Source organism: Vulpes vulpes, chromosome 12 (genome assembly GCF_048418805.1).
Source record: "Vulpes vulpes isolate BD-2025 chromosome 12, VulVul3, whole genome shotgun sequence".
Classification (NCBI taxonomy): Eukaryota; Metazoa; Chordata; class Mammalia; order Carnivora; family Canidae; genus Vulpes; species Vulpes vulpes.
The window spans coordinates 176799661-176827302 of record NC_132791.1 but is presented as its reverse complement, the minus strand read 5'-3'; the positions used below and the strand labels follow the sequence as shown (position 1 = coordinate 176827302).

General features: G+C 39.2%; 1 protein-coding gene across 6 annotated transcripts in view; it reads right to left on the bottom strand.

The window, feature by feature from the left end:
• CFDP1 (craniofacial development protein 1) overlaps positions 1–27642 on the bottom strand; it is a 137477-nt gene that overhangs the window by 52209 nt on the left and 57626 nt on the right. The window contains exon 6 of one of the 6 annotated variants that reach the window (XM_072731516.1): positions 27237–27600. The exons of the other annotated variants lie outside the window; for them this stretch is intronic. Coding sequence (XP_072587617.1) covers positions 27513–27600 — 88 coding nt within the window. The 3' untranslated portion in view covers positions 27237–27512. Of the gene's footprint in view, positions 1–27236; positions 27601–27642 lie in introns of those variants that run through there. 6 annotated transcript variants of the gene reach the window in all.

Sequence of the window (27642 nt, the reverse complement as noted above, 5' to 3'; positions counted from 1 at the left end):
TTCTATTTAAAGGGAAAAACAGTAACTTTACGGTGGAGAAACCTGGCAGATTCCACCTTAAATGATCAAGGTTACCATCACTAATAATGTCGGTATCAGCTGCAATATGAAGAACATGCCACCTCTCTGGCAGTCTTTTTTTTTTTTTTTTAATTTTTATTTATTTATGATAGTCAAAGAGAGAGAGAGAGGCAGAGACACAGGCAGAGGGAGAAGCAGGCTCCATGCACCGGGAGCCCGATGTGGGATTCGATCCCGGGTCTCCAGGATCGCGCCCTGGGCCAAAGGCAGGCGCCAAACCGCTGCGCCACCCAGGGATCCTCTGGCAGTCTTTACAAACATCCAAAACCAGTTCTATCACGAGATATCATGAAGCAAACTCAAACGGAGGAACGTTTATGAAACACGTGACCAGTACTCATCAAAAGTAGCTAAGTCATGAAAAATCAAGACTGAGAAACTGTCACAAATTAGAGGAGACTGTGGAGACCTGACAACTAACTGCAAGGCAGATTCCTAGTTTAGATCCTGAACACAAAAAGGAAGTTAGTTAGAAGACTGGTGAAATGTAAATATAAAGTCTGCAGTTAGTTGCACTGTAACAATGTTAATTTCTTAGCTTTGATAAATGTACCAGGTTTATGAAAGATATTTTAACATGAAAGCAAGTTGGATGAAGGGCTTATGGGAACTCTCTGTACTATCTTAACAACTCTTCAGTAAATCCAAAATTATTTAAAAATAAATTTAAAAATATGAAGAAAAATAAATAAATTTTAAGCCCAAAGCCTACAATTTCCTGACTTCTGCATTGACAGTCATTGTCTTGTCCTGAATGGGAAAGAAATGATGATTTGACATAAAAAACTGAAAAACCCCAGTAAACTGCAAGTTGTTTTCTTCTTTTCAGTTTACCTTAAACCAAAATAAGATAGTAATTTATTGCAAGCTTTTTTTTTTGATAGAGACATATTTGCACATCATAAAAATGCACTCTATTTTAAACTGCCCATTTCAGTGGTTATTAGTATTGTCACAAATTTGTGTAACCATCACTACCATCTAATTCCAGAACGTTTCCATTGGCTTTCCTCTTGCCAAAAAACCCCCTGTATCCATTAGTAGCCAGCTGCCCCCATTCCTTACCTTCTCCAGCCCTGACAACTATTAATCTATTTTCTCCACATGGATTTGCTTATTCTGGATATTCCACATAAGTGGAATTTAAAATATATGGCCTTCTGGCTTCTTTCACTTAGTATAAGGTTTCCAAGGTTTACCAACGTTGTAGCATGAAATCAGTACCTCATTTTTTGTGGCTAATATTGCATCATATGGATTTTATACCACATTTTATTTATCCATTCACCAGAGGATAGACATTTGGATTAGTTCCACCCTTCAGCTATTGTGAATAACGCTACTATAAACACTGTGTGGACAAAAGATAGCCACTTATCCCAGAACTGTTTGTTGAAAAGACTACATTACACCATCTCCATTTAATTGTCTTGACATCATGGTCAAAGATTAACTGATCACAGGGGCACCTGGGTGGCTCAGTCGAGTGTCCGATTCTTGGTTTCGGCTCACGTTATGATCTCAGGTTTGTGAGATTGAGCCCCCTATCAGGCTTCATGCTCAGTGAGGAGTATGCTTGAGATTCTCTCTCCCTCTCCCTTTGTCCCACTCCCATTCATGTTCTCTCAAAAAATCATCATTAAAAAAAAAATTATGGGAGGATCCCTGGGTGGCTCAGTGGTTTAGTGCCTGCCTTTGGCCCAGGGTGCAATCCTGGAGTCCTGGGATCGAGTCCCACGTCAGGCTCCTGGCATGGAGCCTGCTTCTCCCTCCTCCTGTGTCTCTGCCTCTCTCTCTCTGTCTATGATAAATAAATAAATAAATAAATCTTTAAAAAAAATTATGGGGTGCCTAGATGGCTTAGAATGGTTGCCTTTGGCTCAGTTCATGATCTCTAGGTCCTGGGATTGAGCCCCATTCACATTGAGTTCCCAGCTCAGCGGGGAGTCTGCTTCTCCTTTTCCCTCTTTCACTGCTTGTACCCTATGTCTCTTTCTCTCTCTCAAATGAATAAATAAAATATTTTTTAAAAATTTAGAAAAAATTGGGCAGCCTGGGTGGCTCAGTGGTTTAGCACTGCCTTCAGCCCAGGGTATGATCCTGGAGACCCGGACCGAGTCTCACGTAGAGCTCCCTGCATGGAGCCTGCTTCTCCCTCTGCCTATGTCTCTGTCTCTCGCGTGCTCTTTGTCTTTCTCATGAATGAATAAAAATCTTAAAAAAAAGATCTTTAAAAAAAATTTAGAAAAAATTAACTGACCATAAATGTGAGTGTACAGTAATCCCGCCACCTTATCCATGGAGGATACCCAAAACCAAGAATAGTACAGAACGCTATATATATTATATTTTTGCCTATACATGTATACCTATAATAAAGTTTAATTTATAAAATTAGGCACAATAAGAGATAACAATAGCTAATAACAGTTATAGAGGAGTGTGGTGTCTCTCTCTCAAAATACTTTATTGTCTGGTATTTACTCTTCTTGTGATGATGTGAGATGACAAAATGCCTACATGGTCAGGGGAAGTGAGGTGAATGATTCAGGCACCATGACACAGCACTAGGCTACCACTGACCTTCTGACCATCCATCAGGATCAACTATCTACTTCTGGACCATGAGTGACCACAGGTAACCGAAACCCTGGAAAGCAAAACCACAAATAAGGGGGGAAACTACTGTATCTCTGAATTCTCAGTTCAACTCCACTGCTCTGTATATGTTTTCTTAAGCTGTACCACACTGTCTTCATTACTGTAGCTTTGTAGTAAATTCTGAAATCTGAAAATGTAAATCCTCCAACTTTGGTCTTCTTTTCCAAGACTGTTTTGGCTATTCTGGATCCCTTAAGTTTCCATATGATTTTATTTTTAAAATATGTATATATATATGTAACTCTATACCCAATGTGGGGCTAAAACTCCAACCCTGAGATTAAGAGTCACATGCTCTTCCAACTTAGCCAGCCAGGTGGCCCTCCATGATTTTAGAATCAGTTTACCAATTCCTACAAAGAAGCCAGCTGGGATTCTGATAGGTACTGCATTGACTCTTACATCAACTTTGGCCATTTAAACCATATTAAGTCTTCCAACTCATGAACATGGATGTCTTTCCATTTATCTAGATTTCTCATTTCTTCTCCAGTATTTTAGAGATTTCAATGTACAGTCTTAAAGATCTTCTGTTAAATTTATTCCCAAGTATATCATTCTTAACGCTTTTTATTTTTTTTATTTTTATTTTTTTAAATTTTTATTTATTTATGATAGTCACACACAGAGAGAGAGAGAGGTAGAGACATAGGCAGAGGGAGAAGCAGGCTCCATGCACCGGGAGCCTGACGTGGGATTCGATCCCGGGTCTCCAGGATCGCGCCCTGGGCTAAAGGCAGGTGCTAAACCACTGCGCCACCCAGGGATCCCCTCTTAACGCTTTTTAAAGTAGAAATGTCTTAATTTCATCTTTAGATTGTTCATTACCAGCTTATCAACAATAACTGATTTTTGTATCATGGATATGGAGAACAAAGGCAAAAGAAATGTAGAAAAAAATTAAATCTCCTTACAATTTGAAGCCCACTGACAAGTACTTGAGACAGGCAAGGTGCCTCTTCTCTAGGACCTTAATTGCCTCAATGTTAATACTTTGCTGGCATGAAAGGCAACCCTAGCTTGATGATGGTCCAACCTCCAGGATACTTGTAAGTCTCTAACATCTAAAAATCCTTTTGGAAACTTCTTTTACCTCAATCCTTCCAAGATACGTGTTAGCAAATTACCCTTTAAACATATGGCCCAGTGGTATCTGTTGGAAGGGTCTCATGAACCAATCTGAACAGCAGCTAGCTCCTCAACGTCCTTAATTCCTTAAAGTCCCAAATTCCTTAGACTTACACTCTCCCTAATTCCCTCATAACTTAAAAGTACATAATCAGTCACTCCTCACAATCCCAGTGCAGTTCTTCCTGCCCACAGGTCCTGTCCCCGTGCTATAATAAAACCTTTTCCGCACAAAAATATCTCAAGAATTCTTTCTTGACCATTCACTGCCAGACTCCAACATTTCACATCAAAATGATCTTGTATCCTCCCTTGCTGAACACATTTATTAATTCACATAGTTTTTTGGAGGATTACTTAGACATTTCTCTATGTAATGTAAGATCATGTCATCTGTGAATATAGTTTAACTTCACCCTCTCCAGTCTGAATGCCTCTTATTTCATTTTCTTGTGTAGTTGCTGTGCCTCTAACACAGTGCTGAAGAAAAAGGCATGAGGGGACGCCCTTGTCTTATTTCTATCTTGGGAAAGCATCCAGTGTTTTGTGATTAAGTCAGATGCTGGCTGTGAGTTGGTTTTTCACAAATTGACCTTTATCAGTTTGAGGAAGTTCTCTTCTATTCCTAGTGTGTTGAATGTACTTCATTCCCTTTTTTTTTTTCCTTAAACAACTGAGTAAATTCTACTTCTAGTATATGGATGTGGTATAATAAGAAATATATTTGGTCTTTGTCCTTAGTTCCTAGGACAGAGCTCTGGAAACCCTCAGACTTTTCTTTCTTTTTCTTTTTTTTTTTTTTTTTAAAGATTTATTTATTTATTCATGAGAGAGAGAGAGAGAGAGGGAGAGAGAGAGAGGCAGAGACACAGGAGGAGGGAGAAGCAGGCTCCATGCTGGAAGCCCAACGCGGGACTCAATCCCAGGACTCCAGGATGGTGCCCTGGGCCAAAGGCAGGCGCTAAATCGCTGAGCCACCCAGGGATCCCCACCCTCAGACTTTTCTGAGCATAGGAGTGTCTTTTGTTCTTCTAAGGGCCCTTTCTGATAACTCGGGGAGTTTATGCTAACGAGGCAACTTAAAGTAGAGCCCCTAGATAGAGCCTCAGGACGGAGCTGGTCACCATAAAAACCAAGTAATTACAGTGTTGAAACTTTTAGTATTACCCACTGACCTCAGGAAAGGGGAATGGTTGCTGAAGAGAGAGATGTGATGAACTTCTAGGTTAGTAAATACATCCAGGTACTGGGAGGGTGTGTACCTGGAGATTAGCCTGGAAGCTCTGTTTGCACCCTCCTGAATACCATGCCCTAAGCATATCTTCCATCTGGCTGTTTCTAAGCTGTATCCTTTATAATAAACTGGTAAATTTAAGTAAAGGCCTTCCTGAGTTCTGGGAGCCATTCTAGGTGATTATAAAATCTTAGGAGGGGCTGTGATTTTAATTTACAGGTAACTGGCCAAAAGTATGGATGGCCCAAAACTTGTGACTAGGGTCTTAAGTGGGGAACATCTTATGGGACTAAGTCCTTGGGGACTTGGTGGGTATATGTTAACTCCCAAGTAGTTAATATCAGAACTGAATTCTTGAACCCCAGTTGATGTCTGGAGAATCAAAGAAATGGCTGTCTGTATTGGAAAACCCTTCAGAATAAATGTACATTTTATCTATTCTTCAGCTGACAGACATTGAGTTGTTTCTAGTTTTTGACTACTATGAATAATGTTGTTATGAACATTTGTGTAAAAGTTTTTGTGTGGATATCTGTCTTTACTTTTCTTGGGTATGTACCTAGGAGTAGAATTTTTGAGTCATATGGTAAATCTGTGTTTAACTATTTGAGGAACTGCCAAATTCTTTTCTTTTCTTTTTTTTTTTTTTTTTTCAAATTCTTTTCTAAGAAGAATACAGGTACACTATTTTACACCCTACCAGCAATGTATGAGGGTTTCGATTTTTCTATGTCCTCATCAACACTTGCTATTTCCATCTTTTTGTTTTCTTATTTTTTATTTTTTTAGGTAGGCTCCACCCTCAGCACAGAGCCCAGTGTGGGGTCTGAACTCATGATACTGAGATTAAGACCTGAGTTGAGATCAAGAGTGGGGTGCTGGGTAGCCCCGGTGGTGCAGCGGTTTAGCTCTGCCTGCAGCCCGGGGTGTGATCCTGGGGACTTGGGGTCGATCCCGTGTCGGGCTTCCTGCATGGAGCCTGCTTCTCCCTCTGCCTGTGTCTCTGCCTCTCTCTTCACTCTCTCTGAATGAATAAATAAATAAATCTTAAAAAAAAAAAAAAAAAAGAGTTGGGTGTTTAACCCACTGAGCCACCTAGGCACCCCACTGTGGTTTGATTTGCATTTCCCTAATGAATAATTATTTATTACAATCTCTTTTTAATTACATGTTATTTAAAATTATTGCAGGCATTTAATTGGACATAACCTAAATAAGGATAGCTTTAAATCACATTGAAATTCTGGCCAGAAACCACAAAAACATATAGGCATAAAGATTACTCATTTCAGGACTCTTCATAATAAACAAAAGACCAGAAACAACTTAAATGTTTATCAAAGAAAACTAACTGAATAAACTCTGGTATACTTATCAATGAAATAGTTTGCATGTTAAAAGAAATGAATGAGGGCAGCCCGGGTGGCTCAGTGGTTTAGCACTGCCTTCGGCCCAGGGCCTGATCCAGGGATCCAGTCCCCTGTCAGGCTCCCTGCATGGAGTCTGCTTCTCCCTCTGCCCCCCCCACCCCATGTCTCTCATGAATAAATAAATAATCTTAAAAAAAAAGAATGAGGAAACTCTAAGTATTACTTTCAGGTGATCTCCAGAATATATTATTAAGTATAAAAAAGCAAGGCAGAGAAAACTGTATATATCATACTATTGTTAATCTAAGTCAGGGGAGATAATTGTAATTTTTTTTTTAATGAAACGATAAACCAGGGATCCCTGGGTGGCGCAGCGGTTTGGCGCCTGCCTTTGGCCCAGGGCGCGATCCTGGAGACCCGGGATCGAATCCCATGTCGGGCTCCCGGTGCATGGAGCCTGCCTCTCCCTCTGCCTGTGTCTGCCTCTCTATCTCTCTGTGACTATCGTAAATAAATAAAAAATTAAAAAAAAAAATTAAAAAAACAAAAAAAAAAAAAGGAAAAAAATTAAAAAAAAAAAAAAAAGAAACGATAAACCATTAAAAAAAGATTACTTATGGTATAAAAAGAGAATAGGGATCCCTGGGTGGCGCAGCGGTTTGGCGCCTGCCTTTGGCCCAGGGCGCGATCCTGGAGACCCAGGATCGAATCCCACATCGGGCTCCCGGTGCATGGAGCCTGCTTCTCCCTCTGCCTGTGTCTCTGCCTCTCTCTCTCTCTGTGACTATCATAAAAAAAAAAAAGAGAGAGAGAGAATAAAGGAAACACAGAAGCTAAATTTATTTGAAAATGTTTTTATAAATTTTATATAAATACAAAATAAAATTTAAGTAGAAACAAAAGAAATCCCCTAAAAATAAAAAATAAAACATGAGGGCGCCTGGGTGGCTCAGTTGGTTAAGTGTCCTACTCCTGGTTTTGGTTCAGGTCATGATCTCAGGGTTGTGAGACTGAGTACTGAGTAGGCTCTGTGCTCAGCGTAGAGTTCTGAGCATGTAGAGTTCACTTGGGATTCTTTCTCCCTCTGCTCTCCCTACTCTTAAAAAAGTAAAAAACAAATTAATCTAATATGTATCCAGCTATTCCAAGAGAAACTTGGAAGCAAACAAAAAACTATTCCAAGGGACTTTAGAATTTGATTCTGCATTTCTAGTGAAAAATACCCCAGGACAAAAAGAACTGCAAAAACAAAACCCAACTTAATCCATTTGTACTAATCACACTTCATGATGGTACTGTTGGTACTGTCACTGAAGTTTTTATTGTATATTGTGAAATGAAGTAAATGGGCATTTATGTGATATTCTATCATTCCTTGTGTTTGATCTCAGTTTAGGAATGTAGAAGCCTCAGACGTAAAATAACTCAAGAGGAACCATCATACTGTTTTCCAGAACTGTTGAATCACTATACCGTACGTTTGAAACTAATATAACACTATATGTTAATCATACTGGAACAAAAAGAGTCCTTTTTTAAATTTTTTAATTAATAAGAGACACAGAGAGAGACAGACAGACAGACACAGGCAGAAACAGGTTCCACGCACAGAGCCTGATGTGGGACTTGATCCCAGGTCTCCAGGATCACACCCTGGACTGAAGGTGGCAGTAAACCGCTAAGCCACCCAGGCTGCCCCAAAGAAGAGTCTTTTTTTTTTTTTTTAAAGATTTTATTTTTTTATTCATAGAGACGCAGAGAGAGAGAGAGAGAGAGAGAGAGAGAGAGAGAGAGGCAGAGACACAGGCAGAGGGAGAAGCAGGCACCATGCAGAGAGCCCGACGTGGGACTCGATCCAGGGTCTCCAAGATCACGCGCTGGGCTGCAGGTGGCGCTAAAAAGAAGAGTCTTTTTTTTTTTTTTTTTAATTTTATTTATTTATTTATTTATGATAGTCATACAGAGAGAGAGAGCGAGAGGCAGAGACACAGGCAGAGGGAGAAGCAGGCTCCATGCACCGGGAGCCCGACGTGGGATTCGATCCCGGGTCTCCAGGATCGCGCCCTGGGCCAAAGGCAGGCGCCAAACCGCTGCGCCACCCAGGGATCCCCAAAAAGAAGAGTCTTAAATATGATTTGAAGTAGCAGTATTGTGTTGAGAGTAAGGAAATAAAAACAAAACAAAGTTCTTTGCTCTGTGTACTGAAAAGTCCTTGTGAGAATGACCTACTCAGTAGCAACTCCTTATCCCTAGTTGTGTTGAAATAGTGTTTCCCACTAAAAGGCCCCAGGACTCCTATATTAGATAGTAGATATCAGGTCTGGGGTAAGAAATGTATAAAATAGTCCTGGGATATTTTGTCATACCAGATAATTTGGAAGTGAGGGTCACTATCAAAAGGACTTATAAACTTACTTGAACAAGTACTTATTGACCAAATGAAACAATTTGACAATCAATAATAAGGACAGCAAGGGACTGAGACAGCATCAAATGTTTAACTTCATGAGTTCATAATAAGAAATACTAATTGGCTACTACTGAAACATGTTAGTGAACCAACTCATTTTGAAAATAGGTAAATAAAAAGAAAGAATAAAGCACTTATTCTGTCCTTCCTATATAAATTGGGAACCAAACAGAGGTTCGTACTTAGGGAAGTATAACAGCTAATAAATGAAGAAGGAATGACAGATTTAGATTGTCAGGGCATCTGGATCAGGTGGTGATCCGGGATGCTGGGATCCTAGGACTGAGTCCTGCACTGGGCTCCCTGCAGGGAATTTGCTTCTCCCTCTGCCTATGTCTGCCTCTCTCTATGTGTCTCTCATGAATAAATAATAAAATTAAAAAAAAAAAAAAAAGAATTAGATTGTCAAAGCTACAGATCGAATGTTCAGTATCTCCCCAAAATTCACGCTGTAATCTAATCACAATGTGATCATATCTGGAAGTGGGGTCTTTGGGTGGTATCCTCATAAATGCAACTAATATGCTTAAAAAAGAAACCCTAGAAAACTCCCTCACCCCTTCTGCCACCTAAGGACAATCAAAGGCAAAGAACCAGGAAGCAGGCTCTCACCAGACACCCATCTTGATCATGGTTGGGCTTTCTAGCCTCCAGAACTGAGAAATAAATTTCTGTTGTTTATAAACTGCCTAGTCTCTAGTAATCTGTTACATCAACTTGAAGAAACTAAGATAGTCACCACTTTGCAACCACAAATGGATCTAGGATCAATAGCTACTAATATCATAAAAAAAAAAACCTAGATATTATGAGTCCTACATAGCACTCTGATAGATTTGAAAATAAAAATTATATATATAATCGGAACCTCATCATATCTTTAGATATACCTACCAACTTACAGGAAACAGGTCAAAGGAACACGTTAAATTCTACTATGGGGATATAACCAGCAAAATCTAGGATGTGGGAAAATCCCCAGGACAAACAACTTAGTTTCTTTATCAAATACGTTTCAAGTAAAAATAAGAGATGGAATGGAAAATTTAAGATTAAAAGGGAACTAAGATATATCAACCAACTGCTAAGCCTAAGCCTTGTTGAATCCTGATTCAAATACACTATAGAAAAATAACCAAACATGAGACAAATCAGATAATTAAAACAATGACTGGATATTTGGCAATATTAAGAAAACAATTATTTTTCAGGTGTGATATGGTAACTGTGGTTATGTTTAAAAAAAGAAAAAAGAAAATATTTATAGGTAAATATTTTTCTTTTAGAAATATATATTAAAATATTTATAAGTAAAATTATATTATGGGATTTGCCTCAATATGGTAGGGTTGAGTATTAATATAGATGAAAATAAAACTGGACACTAATGCTTAATTATTGAAGGTGGGTAAAAAAAGAAAAAATAAATGGACCATGATATTAGAGAAATAACACTAAAAAAATTATTTATCAATATTACTAAACCCCTTTTTTTCCAATTTTAAAGTTTTAAATCATTCTACTGAATCTCTGGTCTCTGTCTCTCTCTGGGAACAAAAGAGACTATTCATAATTAAAGTGGAATAATTAACACTTTCTGCTGTAATTACTTTTTTGTGTTTATTGTTTATTTTTTTACTTTTTATGTTTAAAAGAAGAATTTCCACAGAAACTACCATAAACATCCATTCTAAGAATCTTAAGTATACAATCATGTCTCCAACGAAATAGTTGTTCACCTGATACCAATATTATAAAATACTTTTTTAAAAATTTTTTTTATTTATGATAGTCACAGAGAGAGAGAGAGAAAGAGAGAGAGAGAGAGAGAGGCAGAGACACAGGCAGAGGGAGAAGCAGGCTCCATGCACCGGGAGCCCAACATGGGACTCGATCCCGGGTCTCCAGGATTGCGCCCTGGGCCAAAGGCAGGCGCCAAACCGCTGCGCCACCCAGGGATCCCTATAAAAGATTTTTTAAGGTAACACAAAATGAACAGAAAAATAAGCTTGTTTGCTTTAATGAACTAAGTGGTTTTCACTGGGAGATACTAAATATAAAAAAAGTTAAATGTGAATCACAACCTTTATGTAAGTCCTGTTTCTCAAGGAATATTTAAAGTCCAGACAACACGAAAGCCATTCTTTTAGAAAACTGACAGGGTAAACGTCCAAGGGAAAATTATCACTTATAACAGGAATGGCAAATATCTAGCAACCATGTATTTGCTTCCTGGCTTTCCTTTCCTTGGAAAAGCATCGTAAGGGGCACCTGGGTGGCTCAGTCAGTTAAGCATCTGATTCTTGATTTCAGCGCAGGATCCTGAGATCGAGTCCTGTGTCAGGCTGCGTGCTGGGCATGGAGCTTGCTTAGGATTCTCTCTCTCTGGCCCCCACCCTTGCTCGCTCTCCCTCCTTCCATCTCTCTCTTCCTATAAAGGAAGGAAGGAAGGAAGGAAGGAAGGAAGGAAGGAAGGAAGGAAGGAAGGAAGGAAGGAAGGGAGGGAGAAAAAGCAGCATAAGATAGTGGAAGGATTTTGAGCTTTGTCATCAGACAAACCTGCATGTGAATCTGGATTCTGTCTCTTACTACTTTGAGCAAATTAACAAGCCTATCTAAACCTGTTTATCTATAATATTAAATAACTATATTATAATGCTCTCCTGAGGCTTGTTGAAGGAACGAGTGCCAAGCCATTATTGCTACCACTACCTGAAGGGTAGCAGAATATCCAGCAGAGTTGGGAGAAAGAAGATTCTGGCCCATAAAGAAATACTGGACTATATGCCTTCCAGATCCACGTCTATGGGAGAAGTAGTATGTGTAAGCCACATACTACAGTGAACTGTGGTGATATGTAAGGAAAGAGCTTATAGGGATGTACACAAGCCAATGATTCTTCTTCTTTTTTTATGTGCTATTATTATTATTTTTTAATTAGCTTTATGTCCAAAATGGGGCTTGAACTCTTGAACCCTGAGATCAAGAGTTGCATGCCCTATTGACTGAGGCCATCCAGGCACCCCTAGCCAAAAGATTCTTAATTTATTTGAGAGGATGCGAGAGAGCACAAGCAGGGGGAGAGGCAAAAGGAGAGGGAGAAGCAGAGTCCCCTTGAGCAGTGAGCCCAATGGGGGCTCGATCCTATGACCCTGGGATCATGACTTGAACCAATGGCAAATGCTTAACCAACTGAGCCACCTAAGTGCCCCAGGATTCTTAAAAAACAAACAAACAAACAAAAAACAAAACTATTTGCAAGAAAGAGTATGCATGTACAAGCCCATTGCCGTTGTGGGGAGGGGCAAAGGGAGAGGGAAAGAGTCCTCAAGCAGACTCCCCACTAAGCACAGAGCCCAGTGGAGCCCAACATGGGGCTCAATCCCAGGACCCTGAGATCATGACCTCAGCCAAGATTAAGAGCTGCCTAACCGACTAAGCCACCCAGGTGCCTCCGAATGATTTTTTTTTTTTTTTAAGATTTTATTTATTTATTCATGAGAGACACAGAGAGAGGCAGAGACACAGATAGAGGGAATAGCAGATTCCCTGTGGGGAGCCATATATGGAATTCGATCCCAGGACCCCGGGATCACAACCTGAGCCAAAGGCAGATGCTCAACCACTGAGCCACCCAGGTGTCCCCCGAATGATTATGTGGGCTAGAGATGACTGCTTCAGATCAACAATTAAGAATAACTTGTTTCAAAGTTAGCTGTAGAGATACTTCCCTTTCCCATTAGGATTTGAGTCCTTTGAGGACAGAGACTTTTTTCTTTCTTCTCTGTATGCCTAGGACAACACTTTGCCAAAAGTATTCTTACTGCCACACAGTCAAAGGAAGAAGGGAGAGATGGGGGGGAAGGTGGGAAAGAAGATAGTTTCACTTAAGAAGAAAGTAGCAGTTTCTTCCTGCCACCAAAACTGCATTTGCCCATTTGTAGAGGAGGCAGCTGAGGCTCAGGGAGGTCCCACAGGAGGACATGGCCAGATGAGATGCAAAGTCCTGGTCTGCCTGCCTGCAAGGCTCACAGATACAGAGATGCTGAAAAATCTATGACATATCTCCAGGAGAGGTGTCCTCATGAGGATATAAAAGCATGGTAGCCTCAGAGGTCTATTAGTTCAGACAAATGCATTGTGGTTAGGCAAGACATTCACATCAAGGGAAGCTAGATGAAGGGTACAAGGCACTCTGTTTTATCTTTGCAACTCTTCTATAAATCTAAAATTTATTTATGTTCTTAAATATGGTAGGGCAAAAGGAGAAAGTGCAGCTTAAAAATTAGCTGCCTAAATGCGATGGGGTATTCTGGATTGGATCCTGGAACAGCAAAAAAAGGTCATTTGTGGGAAAACTGGAATAAAGTCTAGAGTTTGGTTAACAGTTCTGTCTCACTATTAATCTCTTAATTTTACTAAATGTTCCTTGGTTGTGTAAGATGTTAACATTAGGAGAAGATGAGTGAAAAGTACATTGGAACTCTACATCATTTTAGCAACTTTTCTGAAATAACAATCTACTCAGATTATTCAATTAAAAAATTATTTTAAATAACTTTTTTTCAAAGTTAGCTTTATGCCTGATGTGGGGCTTGAATTTCATGACCCTGAGATCAAGAGTCACATGTTCTACCAACTAGGCAAGCCAGGCACCCCTAAAATAACTTTATTTTCTTATTATTTTTAAGGTTTTATTTATTTATTCATGAGAGACAGAGAGAGAGAGAGAGAGAGAGAGAAGCAGGCTCCATGCAGGGAGCCCGATGTGGGACTTGATCCCAGGCCTCCAGGATCACACCCTGAGCTGAAGGCAGGCGCTAAGCTGCTGAGCCACTCGGGCTTCCCAGATTGGCAGAATATTAATGAATGTAGCTTGTTAATGAAATTAACCAACATTATATCTATATAACTCAGTAAACTAGTATTTTCTAAGTGACTAATGCATGGTGTTATAAATCATGCAGATTGATTTAAAAAGTTCATTCAAAGTACAAGAGAAACCAAAGATTTTGATATAATAGTACAAATAGTTTATTGATGTGGTCTCAGATCCTATTTTGCCATCAAGCTTTAAGAAACTACCACCATTAGGGACAACTAGGTGGCACAGTTGATTAAGCGTACAACTCTTGGTTTTGGCTCAGGTTGTGATCTTAAGGTTGTGAAATCAAACCCTGCTCTGGGCTCCATACTCATGCAGAGTAGGCCTGAGATTCTCTCTCCCTCTCCCTCTGCCCCTACCCCACCCCCACATGCATGCACTCTCTCTCAAATAAAGACATCTTTTTTTTTTTTTTAAGATTTTATTTTTTTATTCATGAAAGACACACAGAGAGAGGCAGAGACACAGACAGAGGGAGAAGCAGGCTCCCTGCAAGGAGCTGATGCGGGACTAGATCCTGACTTGGGGATCACGCCCCAAGCCAAATGTAGATGCGCTCAACCACTGAGCCACCCAGGCATCCCTCAAATAAATACATCTTAAAACTACCACCATTCATATTTTGGTGTAGTATCACAGAGTGATGTCCAAAATTATCTAAACAACTATCAGAATACTCCTTCTGCAACTACATACCTGGGTGAGGCTAGATTTTTTTTCACACAATTCAACCAAAATAACATATCAAAACAGATTGAATAGAGAAGCAGATCTGAGATCCAGCTGTTTTCTCTTAAGCTTGACCCTGAAAATATAAAAAACCACAATATGGCAGCCCCTTTCAACTAGTTTTGATTTCTGTGATTTCAGTTACCCACAGCCAATCAGAGTCTAGCAACAGATCACCCTCCTCCTGCCCCAAAGCGAGGTCAATAGCAACCTGACACATCACAACACCTACATCATTCTGCTCACTTCTTCTCATCACATAGGCATTTTATCATCTCATATCATCACAAGAAGAAGGGAGGAACAATATAATAAGATAGTCTGGCAGAGAAACCACATTCATATAACTTTTATTACAGTGTATTGTTGTAATTGTTCTATTACTAGTTATTGTTCTTAATCTCTTACTGTGCCTAATTTATAAACTCAATTTTATCGTAGCTATGTTATGTAAAGGAAAAAACATGGTAAGTAGAGGGTTTTGGGCTTTCAGGTATCTACTGGGTATCTTGGACCCCCACAGATATAGGAGACTGCTGTACTACTCTCCTCACTAACTTATATTAACATGTAATAGGTTTATTATGATTTCAAAATGAATCAATAAATATTCCAAACTGCTCTCAATTTTAGACCCTACCTCATCTGTTTTGACTCTTTTCTTATTGCAGGTAAGTTAAGATTTTGTTTATTTTCTAGATTCTACCCTGCAATAATCATATCTTTGTTACCTAAAAAAAAAAGTTCTTAGTTTTAATTTATTATACTACAAACGACAGTTATAACCCACTCAATAATTTTAAGAGTTGCAAAAAGTCTGAGAATTGTTGGGTCATGTGCACACAAGCTTCTTTTCTGCAACTGGGGAAGAAAGGTCAGATTCTTATTAAGAGAATAACTCATACCACTGGCCCCAAACTAGCAAAGCTCTGCAAAGCTGATATGCAGTGAAGTGGATCAAGTTCTGATTGTTAGCGTGTACACTTATTCTTATTCTTAAATAGAGAGAGAGAGAGAGAGAGAGAGAGAGAAGGAGACAAAATAACAACAAAACTACCAAAATCTCATGCCCTGGGTTTGGAAAAACATTAAGGCAATCTATCCTGAGACTTCATGCTTCTGTGGCCTGTATGCAGTTTCATGGACCATCACCACCTCTTCCTAGCACTAATGGAGGTGGTCACTTTCTGTCAGATTTTCCTATCTCCTTCTCCAGGGATAAGAGCCCAAAGCAAATCTGGAGACATAGTCAGGACCAGTAAAAATAATTGGTTTTGGGGCACCTGGCTGGCTTAGTCAGTGGAGCATGCCAACTCTTGATCTCAGGGTCCTGAGTTCAAGCATCACGTTGGGCATGGAGCCTACTTAAAAAACAGAAACAAAAATAATACAACTGGTTTAAATTCAGAACAGAGGGATAACAACCTCTGGCCCAAAAGGGATGTGCTTTGCTGTCTACTTGACCAAAGTCAGTTTCTCTGAGTGCCAGTGTTTCGTAAGTACCATATAAAGTTTTCAATGTTTTGTTTATTGTGCTATCAATATCAAACCAAACCTCACATTTGCATTGTTAATGGCTACTCTCCAAAGAAAACTGAAAACAATCTCCTGAGAGACGAGTAGTTTCTACTTGGCTAAGGCTTGTATACTTTCTATCTTTTCAAATGTTCATCTCACAACAGAGCTTGGAATACCTGTTTTGTGACTTACCCATACATACTTCTTACCACACATCAGATAAAAGATAGCTTCTAGAAGGACACTGTTTGAGAAACTAAACACACAGGTCCTTATTCTACAATACAACTTTATTTCTTGGGGACTTTGGAGAAGTTGGAAGGCAGAGAAGAACTAGAGGAGTCTCCAAAGAGAATAATGGATCTAAATCAGCCTCAACCCCTGACTGGATGTTGAGTCAGACAGCTGGGTGGGGAATAAAGTTCCTTGGAGCCAAAGTAGTGGGATAAATTCTAAATCCTGGCATTAGATAAATAAGAGAAGCCTGAGGGGAAACAGAGCTGAAAAAATTTCTATGGTAAAGAAAGCATAAACCATTTTTCTTTTAAGATCAATTTACACATGTAGAGTTAGTTATACCCACCTACTCATTCCACCAATAATGTGAACAAATATGGTTGTGTCTAAGTGGGGTCCATGTAATTCTTATCAGTTACCAAGGTGTCACCAAGGCAGGGCCTCAAGGCTACTGGATGATCTTGTCTATTACGATTTAAATGAAATTGGTTTGATTATCTTATACCTAGGGAAAACATGCATCCTCCCACTCTCTTCTGGATATTCTTAGGATCTTTCATTTATTAGTTGCTTCTCTCTTCAATTCTTTTGGTCCATGTGGAATTTATAATCTCTGTCACTCTTCTTTAGCACACACTGTTTATATACACAATGTTCTACGTGTTGGGGCCCTATAATGGATTCCAACTCAATTCTGCCACCAATGCAAAGCTGTAGGCCATTTTAAACCTTTGCAGAAGGTTTCAGGATGCTGGGGTCCAACAGGAGAGGTGGGCATGGAGGAGGAGAGAAATCTCAACCCAGCAAAGTAAATGACTTTTGTAAGAGAATTAACCATCTCTCTTTTTGAGAATCCCTGGGAACTTCTCACCAGCTATCTGTTTGCTGAAGGTCCTGAATGGTCAAGAACCATGATCTAAGAAAAGTTAAGACCTACTTTATATTTAGATGAACATCAAAGCACAATCTAACTGCAGATTAAATCACTATCTCTCCACAAGATAATCTAGTTAGGAATATGGAATCGGGATATGCAAATTAAAATTACAGGACATACTATTTCACACCCAAGAGACTGGCAACACTGAGTGTGCCAAGGACCAGAGCAACAGGAACTCTCACTTACTGCTAAACTGATTAACTACTTTGAAAAACAAATCGCCACAATCTTTTTCTTTTTTTAAAGATTTTATTTTTAAGCAATCTCTTCATCCATCATAGGGCTCAAATCTACAACTCAGAGATCAAGAGTCGCATGCTCTACCAGCTGAGCCAGCCAGGTGCCCCCAAATCACCATAATTTTCTTAGGATCACATTTAAACATATTTTGTTCCCAGCAAATTCATTCTCAGAGCAATTTTTCTTTCTTTCTTTCTTTCTTTTTTTTTAAGATTTTATTTATTTATTTATGAGAGGCACAAAGAGAGAGAGAGAGAGAGAGAGAGAGAGAGAGAGAGAGAGGCAGAGACACAAGCAGAGGGAGAAGCAGGCTCCATGCAGGGAGCCCAATATGGGACTCAATCTTGGGTCTCCAGGATCATGCCCTGGGCTGAAGGCAGCACAAAACCACTGGCCACCGGAGCTGCCCTTAGAGCAATTTTTCAAACTGATTTTTGTAACCCAGTGGATCACTAATCAATTTAGTATGTCACAACCAGTATTTTATTTTAATGAAAGAGAATAAAATAGAATGTTATATTTTCACCTCACTAGAGACAAGTATTACAGTTTATCTTACTATACTAGTAAAATTTTTGTTTCAGTAGTGTGTGTAAATTAGTGTGTGCATGTGCACTGAGGTCACAATGAAAATGATTTCTTAATATAGGCTCATGGTTAAAAACATTTCCCAGGACAGTGACCTGGGCAAGCCCTTATGCATGTACACAAGGAAACATGTATGAGAATGTTCACAAGAGTTTTTTTCCAAAAGCAAAAAACTGGAAACAATGTAAAAAAAAAAAGTAAGAATTGTGGCATATTCATACAATGGAAAATATAGCAGTGAAGATGAGTGATCCGTGCATCAACACGGATCTCAAAATAATGTTAAGTAAAAAAAAAAGGGAAAAATACATATTGTATGACAGCATTTACTTCAAGTTTAAAAAGAAAGGAAAACTAATAATGATTGTTTAGAGGCACTAACACAAGTGATTAAAAACTATAAAGAAAAATAAGAGAATAACAAAAACAAAAATTAAGATGATGGTTATTCACCTCTCCAGAATGGAAAGGGGATGCAATATAAAGGATTCACAGGGAACTTCTGAAGTTGAGTAACAAACTCTTTCTTAAACTGGGTTGTGAACGTAAGGGTATGTATTTTGTGTATATCTCTTATAGGCACGTTACACATTCTTTGTACATAGGCAAGTATCTTCTAATGAAGTATTCATTATGAGAATTATATCCAATACTTCATTAGAAGATACTTTATTAGAACAAACCTGTCACTAAAATTAGTTTAATGGCAACAGTTTTCAAGGACTTTTGCTGGTGAACAACACTCATGACCTCCCTTGAATCCAGATTTGACTTCTAATATTATTCCCTACAAAAAAGGAATCAGGATTCCTGGGATGAGAGGTGATTCCAGGTCTTCAGGAAAAAAAAAAAAAATCAAGATTGTTCTGGCACCTTCGAGCACTGCCAGAAAGCAAGAATACTTAAATCTGCCCAAATCATGCGGAAAGAACAAAGGGATTGGCTTAAAGACAAAAGCTTTTAGACCAAGAGACAGCTATAGCAAAAAAAGAAAACAGCCATGGTTAATTGAAACAAACTAATTTTGTAAAAGTAATTGAGCATCACAAATGGGATGTCCAGAGGGTCTAAAAAGGGTTTTTGTATATGGCAAGAAAATAGGAGCTCTCTTTCTCCATCTCAGTAATGCCAAAAGAGAACATAAAGTAAAGACAAAAACAGCAAATATGACAATAACTTTTCTATAGCAGATTAAAATTCCCTCCATCCGACTTTTCCATTAGCTGCAAAAAATCGAGATAATTGGAAATTAGCACCAGTTTACCCACAAACCAAACAGTAATAAGTTGTATATTTTATCTGCTAAAGTGTTTAAAAGAACAAGCCATATTAATGTTTAATATTTAAACATTAATTTTCAGTAAACAAATTAAATATTAAACAAACTACAGATGTGATATAGGTAAATGTTTAAAAGTTGTATATAAGGGGGGGCCTAGGTGGCTTAGTTGGTTGGGCACCTGACTCTTGATTTCAGCTCAGGTCATGATCTCAGGGTGGTGAGATCAAGCCCCTAATCAGGTTCTGTGACTCAGCAGGAAGTCTGCTTGGGATTCTCTCTCCCTCTCCCCCAGCTCATGTGGGCTCTTTCTCTCTAAAATAAATAAATCTTTTTTTTTTTTTTTTTTTTTTTTAGGGGCACCTGGGTGGCTCAGTGGTTGAGTGTCTGCCTTTGGTTCAGGTTGTGATCCAGGGATCCTGGGATTGAGTTCTGCATCAGGCTCCCCACAGGAAGCCAGCCTGTTTCTTCCACTGCCTATGTCTCTGCCTCTCTGTGTCTCTCATGAATAAATTTTTTAAAAAATCTTAAAAAAAAAAAAAAAACGCTTTACTTAAAAAAATTTTTTTTTATTTATTTGAGAAAGAGAGAGAAAGCACAAGAGATTATAAGCAGGGGAAAGGCAGAGGGAGAAGAAGCAGGCTCCCTGCTGAGTAGGGAGCCCAACATGGAGCTCAATCCCAGGACCTTGGAATCATGACCTGAGCTGAGGGCAGATGCTTAACCAACTGAGCCATCCAGGCATCACTAAAATAAATAAATCTTAAAAAAAAAAAAAAAAAAAGTTGTATATAAGACTTCTTTTTTAAAAAAAATCAGTAATAAGAAATAGCAGTTGATTGTCAACATGGTCTCTAGCATTAATCCAACTTCTTGAATGTTAAGATACATTTCTGGCTATCTTTCAAATATATCCCCCCCATCCCCCAATTTTCTTCCTATAACCAACCATTAGTTAATTCAACAAGTATTTACTGAGTGCCTATTTTTAACATAAACTGTTCTAAGTGCTGCTGATACAGAGGTAAGTAAACAAAGCAGACTGGATTCTACTGCCTCGGGGCTTATGACTTCATCATATAAATATGGCCCTGTACACATTAACACTACCCAACCACAGTAATGGGAACTTATGTAGGTGAAATTCTGGGATTTAAGTCACAGATTCAAGTCCCCATAAATGTCTCCTAGAATGAAAATGGCTATATCAGTATTACGGTTTGCTGCTTTGGGATAAGAGGTCCAGCATGAACAATGGTTCTCATCTCAAAACAGAATCTTAGGTCTGATATTACAAAAGACTCAGAAAGGGATAATGATATAAAAAGCTCATAGAATAAAAAAACGTTTACAATACACAGTAGAACTTTCAAGGCACCTGTATCCTCCATAAATATACTGTAAAAAATAACTGAACACATGGCAATGCTCTCTACTTGTCTGGTTTCTTTCTGAATTTCTCATGTTTGTTTCCTTTTTGGTTCCCTCGGTTTCCTTGTATTTGTTTTCAGAACTTTTGTTATTTTTTTTTTTGCTCTCTTCCTTCTCCTATTCTGCAGTGTGTAGCTACAGCATGGCCCTAAAAAAAACAAGCAAAAGAGCCTGTCTTGATCAATAATTCCCCTATCTTCAGGAGGTTATTTGCATAAGATGAAGAAAGCTCAGAAAAACCAAAGTATTCAATGAAATTCTTCTCTCTCAGAGGTACTTTTACTAGCATCAAAGACTTGCATGTTCCTACAGCATACGACCTATACAGATTAGGTGATGAGAGTCACACAGGACAGTTCTGGGTCACTACTGTCTTGTCCTGTTGCCCCACTTGTCTGTCCTAAAGGTTTCAAAGCAAAAATGTCCTCAGACCAGAAACTGTATCTCCACACAGACCAATGGTTTGATCCTGTAGTCTAAGACGGGGCCAGGGTGCAGCTTTAGGAGTGCTGAGGTCAACACTGTGTTGAAAGACCAGCAAAGTAGAAATTAAAATAGAGCACACTGCTCTGATAAACAGTCAAACTCAAACTCTTGTCATCCTTCCAGACAAGGCAACCCTACCTGCTGGATTCTCCTGGACCCTCTCAACTTTTTAACTTTATATTCCTTAATGTATTAACTTGTTTAACATTAACATTTATTAACATTTAACTTATTTTTTATACTATTGTAATACCGTTCTGGTATATAAATCTGCAAATAAAAAAACCATGTAGCACAATAATAAAGCTAATCTCAATATACAACACAAGTTGTGAGCTCAAGCACCTTCCACAAGAGTACTCTCTGCTCTTCACTGCTACTCAAGAAGGAAAAGAATTGCTTCACTATGAAACTGTAGTTCACTGTGGGCCCTACTAATGAACGCAAACCTTCTGCTCCATGGATTGTTTTATTTATTTTATTTTATTATTATTTTTTTATTTATTCATGAGAGATACAGAGAGAGGTAGAGATGTAGTCAGAGAGAGAAACAGGCTCCCCTCAGAGAGCCAGATGTAGGACTAGATCCCAGGACCCCAACATCACATCCTGAGCTGAAGGCAGACACTCAACAACTGAGCCTCACCCAGGTGCCCCTGTATGGATTATTATTTTTTTTTTAAGATTTTACTTATTTATTCATGAGAGACACAGAGAGGCAGAGACATAGGCAGAGGGAGAAGCAGGCTAGGCTCCCTGCGAGGAGTCCAATGTGGGACTCGATCCCAGGACCCCAGGATCATGCCCTGAGCCAAAGGCAGATAGATGCTCAACCACTGAGCCACCCATGCGTCCCTATCCATGGATTGTTTTAAAGAGAAAACACATGGTATTACATGGAGCCATAGGCAAGGGCAGGGGCCTCCGAGTGGATCTCAACAACTGTAAGTAAGAGCTATAGCGGAGGTCTGCTGCTGTGACAGGGGGAGATCTTGTGGCAATGGAGAGTCTTGGACCCCTACAAGCAAACCACTGGCTCCGAAATCCAGGTGTTTGCCTCTAACTGCCCTGGTGGTGGATGAGCTGAGAAACTGAGTGAACAAACCACCACAAGGAAACAGATGACACATTTGGCCAACTTCATCCAAGTCTAAAATGTTTTGGTTGTTGTTTTTTAAGTAGGCTCCACACCCAGCGTACAGCCTAATGTTGGGCATGAACTCACAACCCTGAGATCAAGACCTGAGCTGAGATCAAGAGCTGGTCACTTAATCAACTGAGCCACCCAAATGCCCCAGGCACAAAATGTTTTGGTATAATGCTCTTTACCCTGGCACTAGAGTCAGGTTTGGGACAAATCCAAATGGGGTCTTTTTTTCTTTTAAAATTTATTTTAGGGGATCCCTGGGTGGCGCAGCAGTTTGGCGCCTGCCTTTGGCCCAGGGCGTGATCCTGGAGACCCGGGATCGAATCCCACGTCGGGCTTCCGGTGCATGGAGCCTGCTTCTCCCTCTGCCTTGTGTCTCTGCCTCTCTCTCTCTCTCTCTGTGACTATCATAAATAAATTTTAAAAAATTAAAAAAAAATAAAATTTATTTTATTTAGAGAAAGATATAACAAAAGAATGAGAAGGAAATCTTTAAACAGCAAGATGATGTCATGTACAAAAGTCTGAACACCAAAGAACCATTCTGTGGCCCCCTCTTCTGACACATGCTTCACCTTTTAAACTGCTTATAAAGACTTATTGCTCATCTCGTGTGACTAGGGAACTGCAACAGACGCAGAAAGCTGTTCCCCCACGCAAAAATGGTATTTAGGCACGTTAGCTATCTTCTGGCTACTGCCTAGAACTGCTCAGTGCTGACAAATGGGAAACTGGCGTGAGCACCTAAAGATCCTCACTTGTTCATTTAGTAACTCGGTCCTGACATACTACTATGAATCAAGTACTAGACTGAGAATAGTGTACAAATGGCCTTGCTCCATGCCCTCAGGGAGCTAATAGTCCAGTGGGGGAGAGGAGAGGTAAAAAAATAAGATATAGGGCAGCCTGGGTGGCTCAGTGGTTTACTGCCGCCTTCAGCCTAGGGTGTGATCCTGGAGACCCAAGATTGAGTCCCATATTGGGCTCCCTGCATGGAGCCTGCTTCTCCCTCTGCTTGTGTCTCTGCCTCTCTCTCTCTCTCTCTCTCTCTCTCTCTTTGTGCCTCTCATAAATAAATAAATAAAATCTTAAAAAAAAAAAAAAGATATACATGACAATCCCTGGAATTAAATGTGGAGCTGAGTGCCACAGAAAAACAAAGAGGGGCTCTGAGAGAGGATGACAGCTGGAACCAAGCAGACAGGAGAGGTTATCTCCTGAGGCTCTTCTTCCCTCTGACTACATGTATGTAAAAGGTCATTTTAAAAATCTACTACTTCAAGCACCTTCCTACCAAAAGGAACATATAAGCATTATTTAATAATTTCACCTTTAAAAATGCAAAATAAGTACAAGACCAAACGCAAAAGATATTTGAAAATAACCTTCCCTTCTCTCCTCTGTCTTCGGCTACCAAATTCCTCTGCCCCTGAGACAAATACTACTTGAGTCTCTTTCTGGAGAACTTGCAGTTCCTAAAGTGTGCCCTGGGATGCCTGAGATTTTTCAGGCAATTGAAAAGGTTAAAAGTAATTTCATGGCACCACTAAGATATTATCTGGCTTTTTCTCTTTCATTCTCATATAGCATCCAGTAGAGTATTTCAGAGATTACATGATAGGCAATGCTACCAACAGGGACAGCTGACGGAACATGTGAAGCAAGTATGGAAATGTGGCTATCTTTTATTAAGACATATTAAAGAAATTTGTATAAATGTAAAACAATTCCACTCTTCTCACAGAATTCCTTTTTGTTTTGGAAAATACATTTACATTTCATAAAGATGCTATTTATACTAATAGGTACTGAGTTTATTACTATTTGAAACAAATACTTTAGATTTCTTAGTTTAAAAAAAAAAAAAAAAAGATTTCTTAGTTTTAATTTCTAATACAGTAAATTCCAATAGATATCAAAAGCTCTTTGAAGTCCTCAATTATTTGTATGAATGTAGACAAGTCCTAAACCAAAGAGCTTGAGAACCATTAATGCAACTAAGCATTTATAAATGCTTATCAGTTGTTCATTTTTAACTCTAGGAAATACTGGTCATCTACTGCATTCTGGTGAATGTTTTGAGTGTATTTTAAGTAGCTGGGTGATGAAAAGGCAACCAATAACTTCTTCGTGGCTATAATGTATTGTTGGTTATTTGCCCACCAACACAATACAAATTTTATCATGATGAAAGGCTAGTTGTTTTTCCACACCATTTCAAACATTTAGTGTATTAATTTGTAGTTACTGTAAGCCTAAAAAGAGCTTACAAATCAGAAAGTAATTATAAAGTACATGTGATATCTAAAGTTGAATGGCAAGGTTAAATTCATAACTGTGGTAGGAGAGTAGAGAAAGAAGCTATTTTTTTTTTTTTTTTATGACAGTCACACAGAGAGAGAGAGAGAGGCAGAGACACAGGCAGAGAGAGAAGCAGGCTCCATGCACCGGGAGCCCGATGTGGGATTCGATCCCGGGTCTCCAGGATCACGCCCTGGGCCAAAGGCAGGCGCCAAACCGCTGCGCCACCCAGGGATCCCAAAAGAAGCTATTTTTAAATGGAATAACACAATAATGACGGAGTGGCTTTTTTGAACTAACTGTTTCAGATACAGGTAACAATTATAAACTCTGGACAAAACATAAAAAACCAGTTACATGAAGGCACCAGAGAGCAACCAATATCAGACAAGAAGAAGGAAAATGACCCTGAGAGCCAAATGACAGCATGCTGCCTGCAGGCACCTGCCAGTCCCTGTGACATGGAGTGGCTAGAAATCAAGCAGAAAGCTGCATTTTCATGGCTTGAAGAGATAGTACTGAGTTTGGGTGTCAGAGCAGCTGGAAAATAAGGGGGGAACCCCAATTTAATGAAAAGATATATTATCCATACCCAGTTAAAAAATGGCAAAAAAAAGTTTAAGATATCTCATCAAAGGAGGTATGTAAGGATCCCTGGGTGGTGCAGCGGTTTAGCGCCTGCCTTTGGCCCAGGGCGCGATCCTGGAGACCCGGGATCGCATCCCACGTCGGGCTCCCGGTGCATGGAGCCTGCTTCTCTCTCTGCCTATGTCTCTGCCTCTCTCTCTTTCTCTCTGTGTGACTATCATAAAAAAAAAAAAAAAAAAAAAAAAAAAAGGAGGTATGTAACTGGCTAGCGAAACAAGAGAAGATGCTCAACGTCATTAGTCATTAGGAAGTGCAAATGAAATAGAATGAGGTACTGATACATACCCACTAGATCAAAGAGAGTTACAATAATAATACCAGGTGTTGGTAAAGAAGTGAAGAAATGGGAACCCCCTTCTACTGATGATATGGATGTAATATGATGCAGCCAATTTGGAAAACAACTTGGCAATTTCTTTAAACAAATTTACCATACCACCCAGCAATTACACTCCTAGGTATCAACCCAAGAGAAATGACAACACATGTCCATGCAAAGACTTGTAACATGAATGTTCATTGCAGCATGATTCATAATAGCCAAAAGGTAGAAATGATCTAAATGAAGAGGAACAAAATATTGTTTATCCTTATAAAAGAACATTAGTCAGCTATAAAAAGAAAGAACTACTGATAGATCCTTATACCATGGATAAACCTCAAAAACATGACACCAAATAATAGAAGGCAAACATTAAAACACTAAAGACATGAAAAGTGTGACTCTAGTACAGGAAATTTCTAGAAAAGGAAAAGCTACAGGGACAGGGAGCAAACCTGTGTTGCCAGGGACTAAAGCCGGAGCAGAAACTGACTATAAATGAGTAAGAGGGAGCTTTTTAGGAGTTGAACGTGTCCTAACACCGAATTATACATGATGAAGGTCTCAACTCTAAACAATTTACTAAAAATCATTAAGCTGTAGGGGTGCCTGGGTAGTGCAGTCGGTTAAGCATTCAACTCTTGGTTTCAGTTCAGGTTGTGATTTCAGGGTCGTGGGATGGAGCTCCATGTCGGGCTCTGTGCTCAGTGAGCGGATTCTGCCTGAGTTTCTCTCTCCCTCTGCTCCTCCCCACTCCCCCGTGCTGGCTTGTTCTCTCTCCCTAAAATAAGTAAAAGTTTATTTTTTAAAAAAAGATTTTATTTATTTATTCATGAGAGATACAGAGAGAGAAAGAGAGAGGCAGAGACAGAGGCAGAGGGAGAAGCAGACTCCACACAGGGAGCTGGATGTGGGACTTGATCCCGGGTCTCCAGGATCACGTCCTGAGCCAAAGGTAAGCGCTAAACTGCTGAGCCAGCCAGGCTGCCCTAAAAAATAAGTCTTAAAAAAAAATAATAAACTATATACTTACATTGGGTGAATTTTATGGTACAATTAAAAAAGCTGTTAAAAAAATTGCTAGGAGACAGGGGCAGGGGAGAGGAGGTCCAATGAGACTTCAAAGACTCGAGTCAAATTTAATTTGCAGACTTGTTTGTGTCCTTCTTTGAGCAAATCAACAGTTAAAAATAAAACCCTTATGATAGAATTAAGGAATTATGAACAGCAAATGAATACTTGAAGATCTCAAGAAACTGGTGCTATCTTTCAGATGTAATAATGGTAACTGTGTCTAAAAGAATACTTCCTTTTTAGAGATACAAATTAAAATATTTACAGATAAAAAGACATGGTGTTAAAAGTTTTGCTTCAAAATGCTTGGTGGGGATTTTGGTGGAGTGGATGGGGTGATCACAGGAGATACAGATGAGAACTGGGCTGGTAAGTGTGGAAGTTGGGTGATGTGTATATCAAGATTCATACTATTTTCTCCATGTCTGGACTTTTCCATAGTAAAAAAATAAAAAGGAGACAATACATCTACCTCACAGATTTATTCTGAATATTCAATTTGATAATATAGATGAAGGGTTTAACATAAAACACAATTGGCAAAATATTGGTAACTGCTGAAGTCTGATCATAGGTATAGGGATTATATTTTCCTCTTTTGTGTATGCTTGAAGTTTTCCATAATAAAAAATATATTTTTTTAAAAAAAAGGAGCCGGCAGGGGGCGCCTCGGTGGTTCCGATGGTGAAAGATCTGCCTTCAGCTTAGGTCATGATATGAGAGTCCTGGGATCAAGCCTCATGTCAGGCTCCTTGTTCAGTGGGGAGTCTGCTTCTCCCTCTGCTTCGCCTCTCTGCTCGTGCTCGCTCTTTCTCAAATGAAAAAATAAATCTTTAAAAAAGAAAAAAAAAGGAGTCTGAGATCTAGATGTTT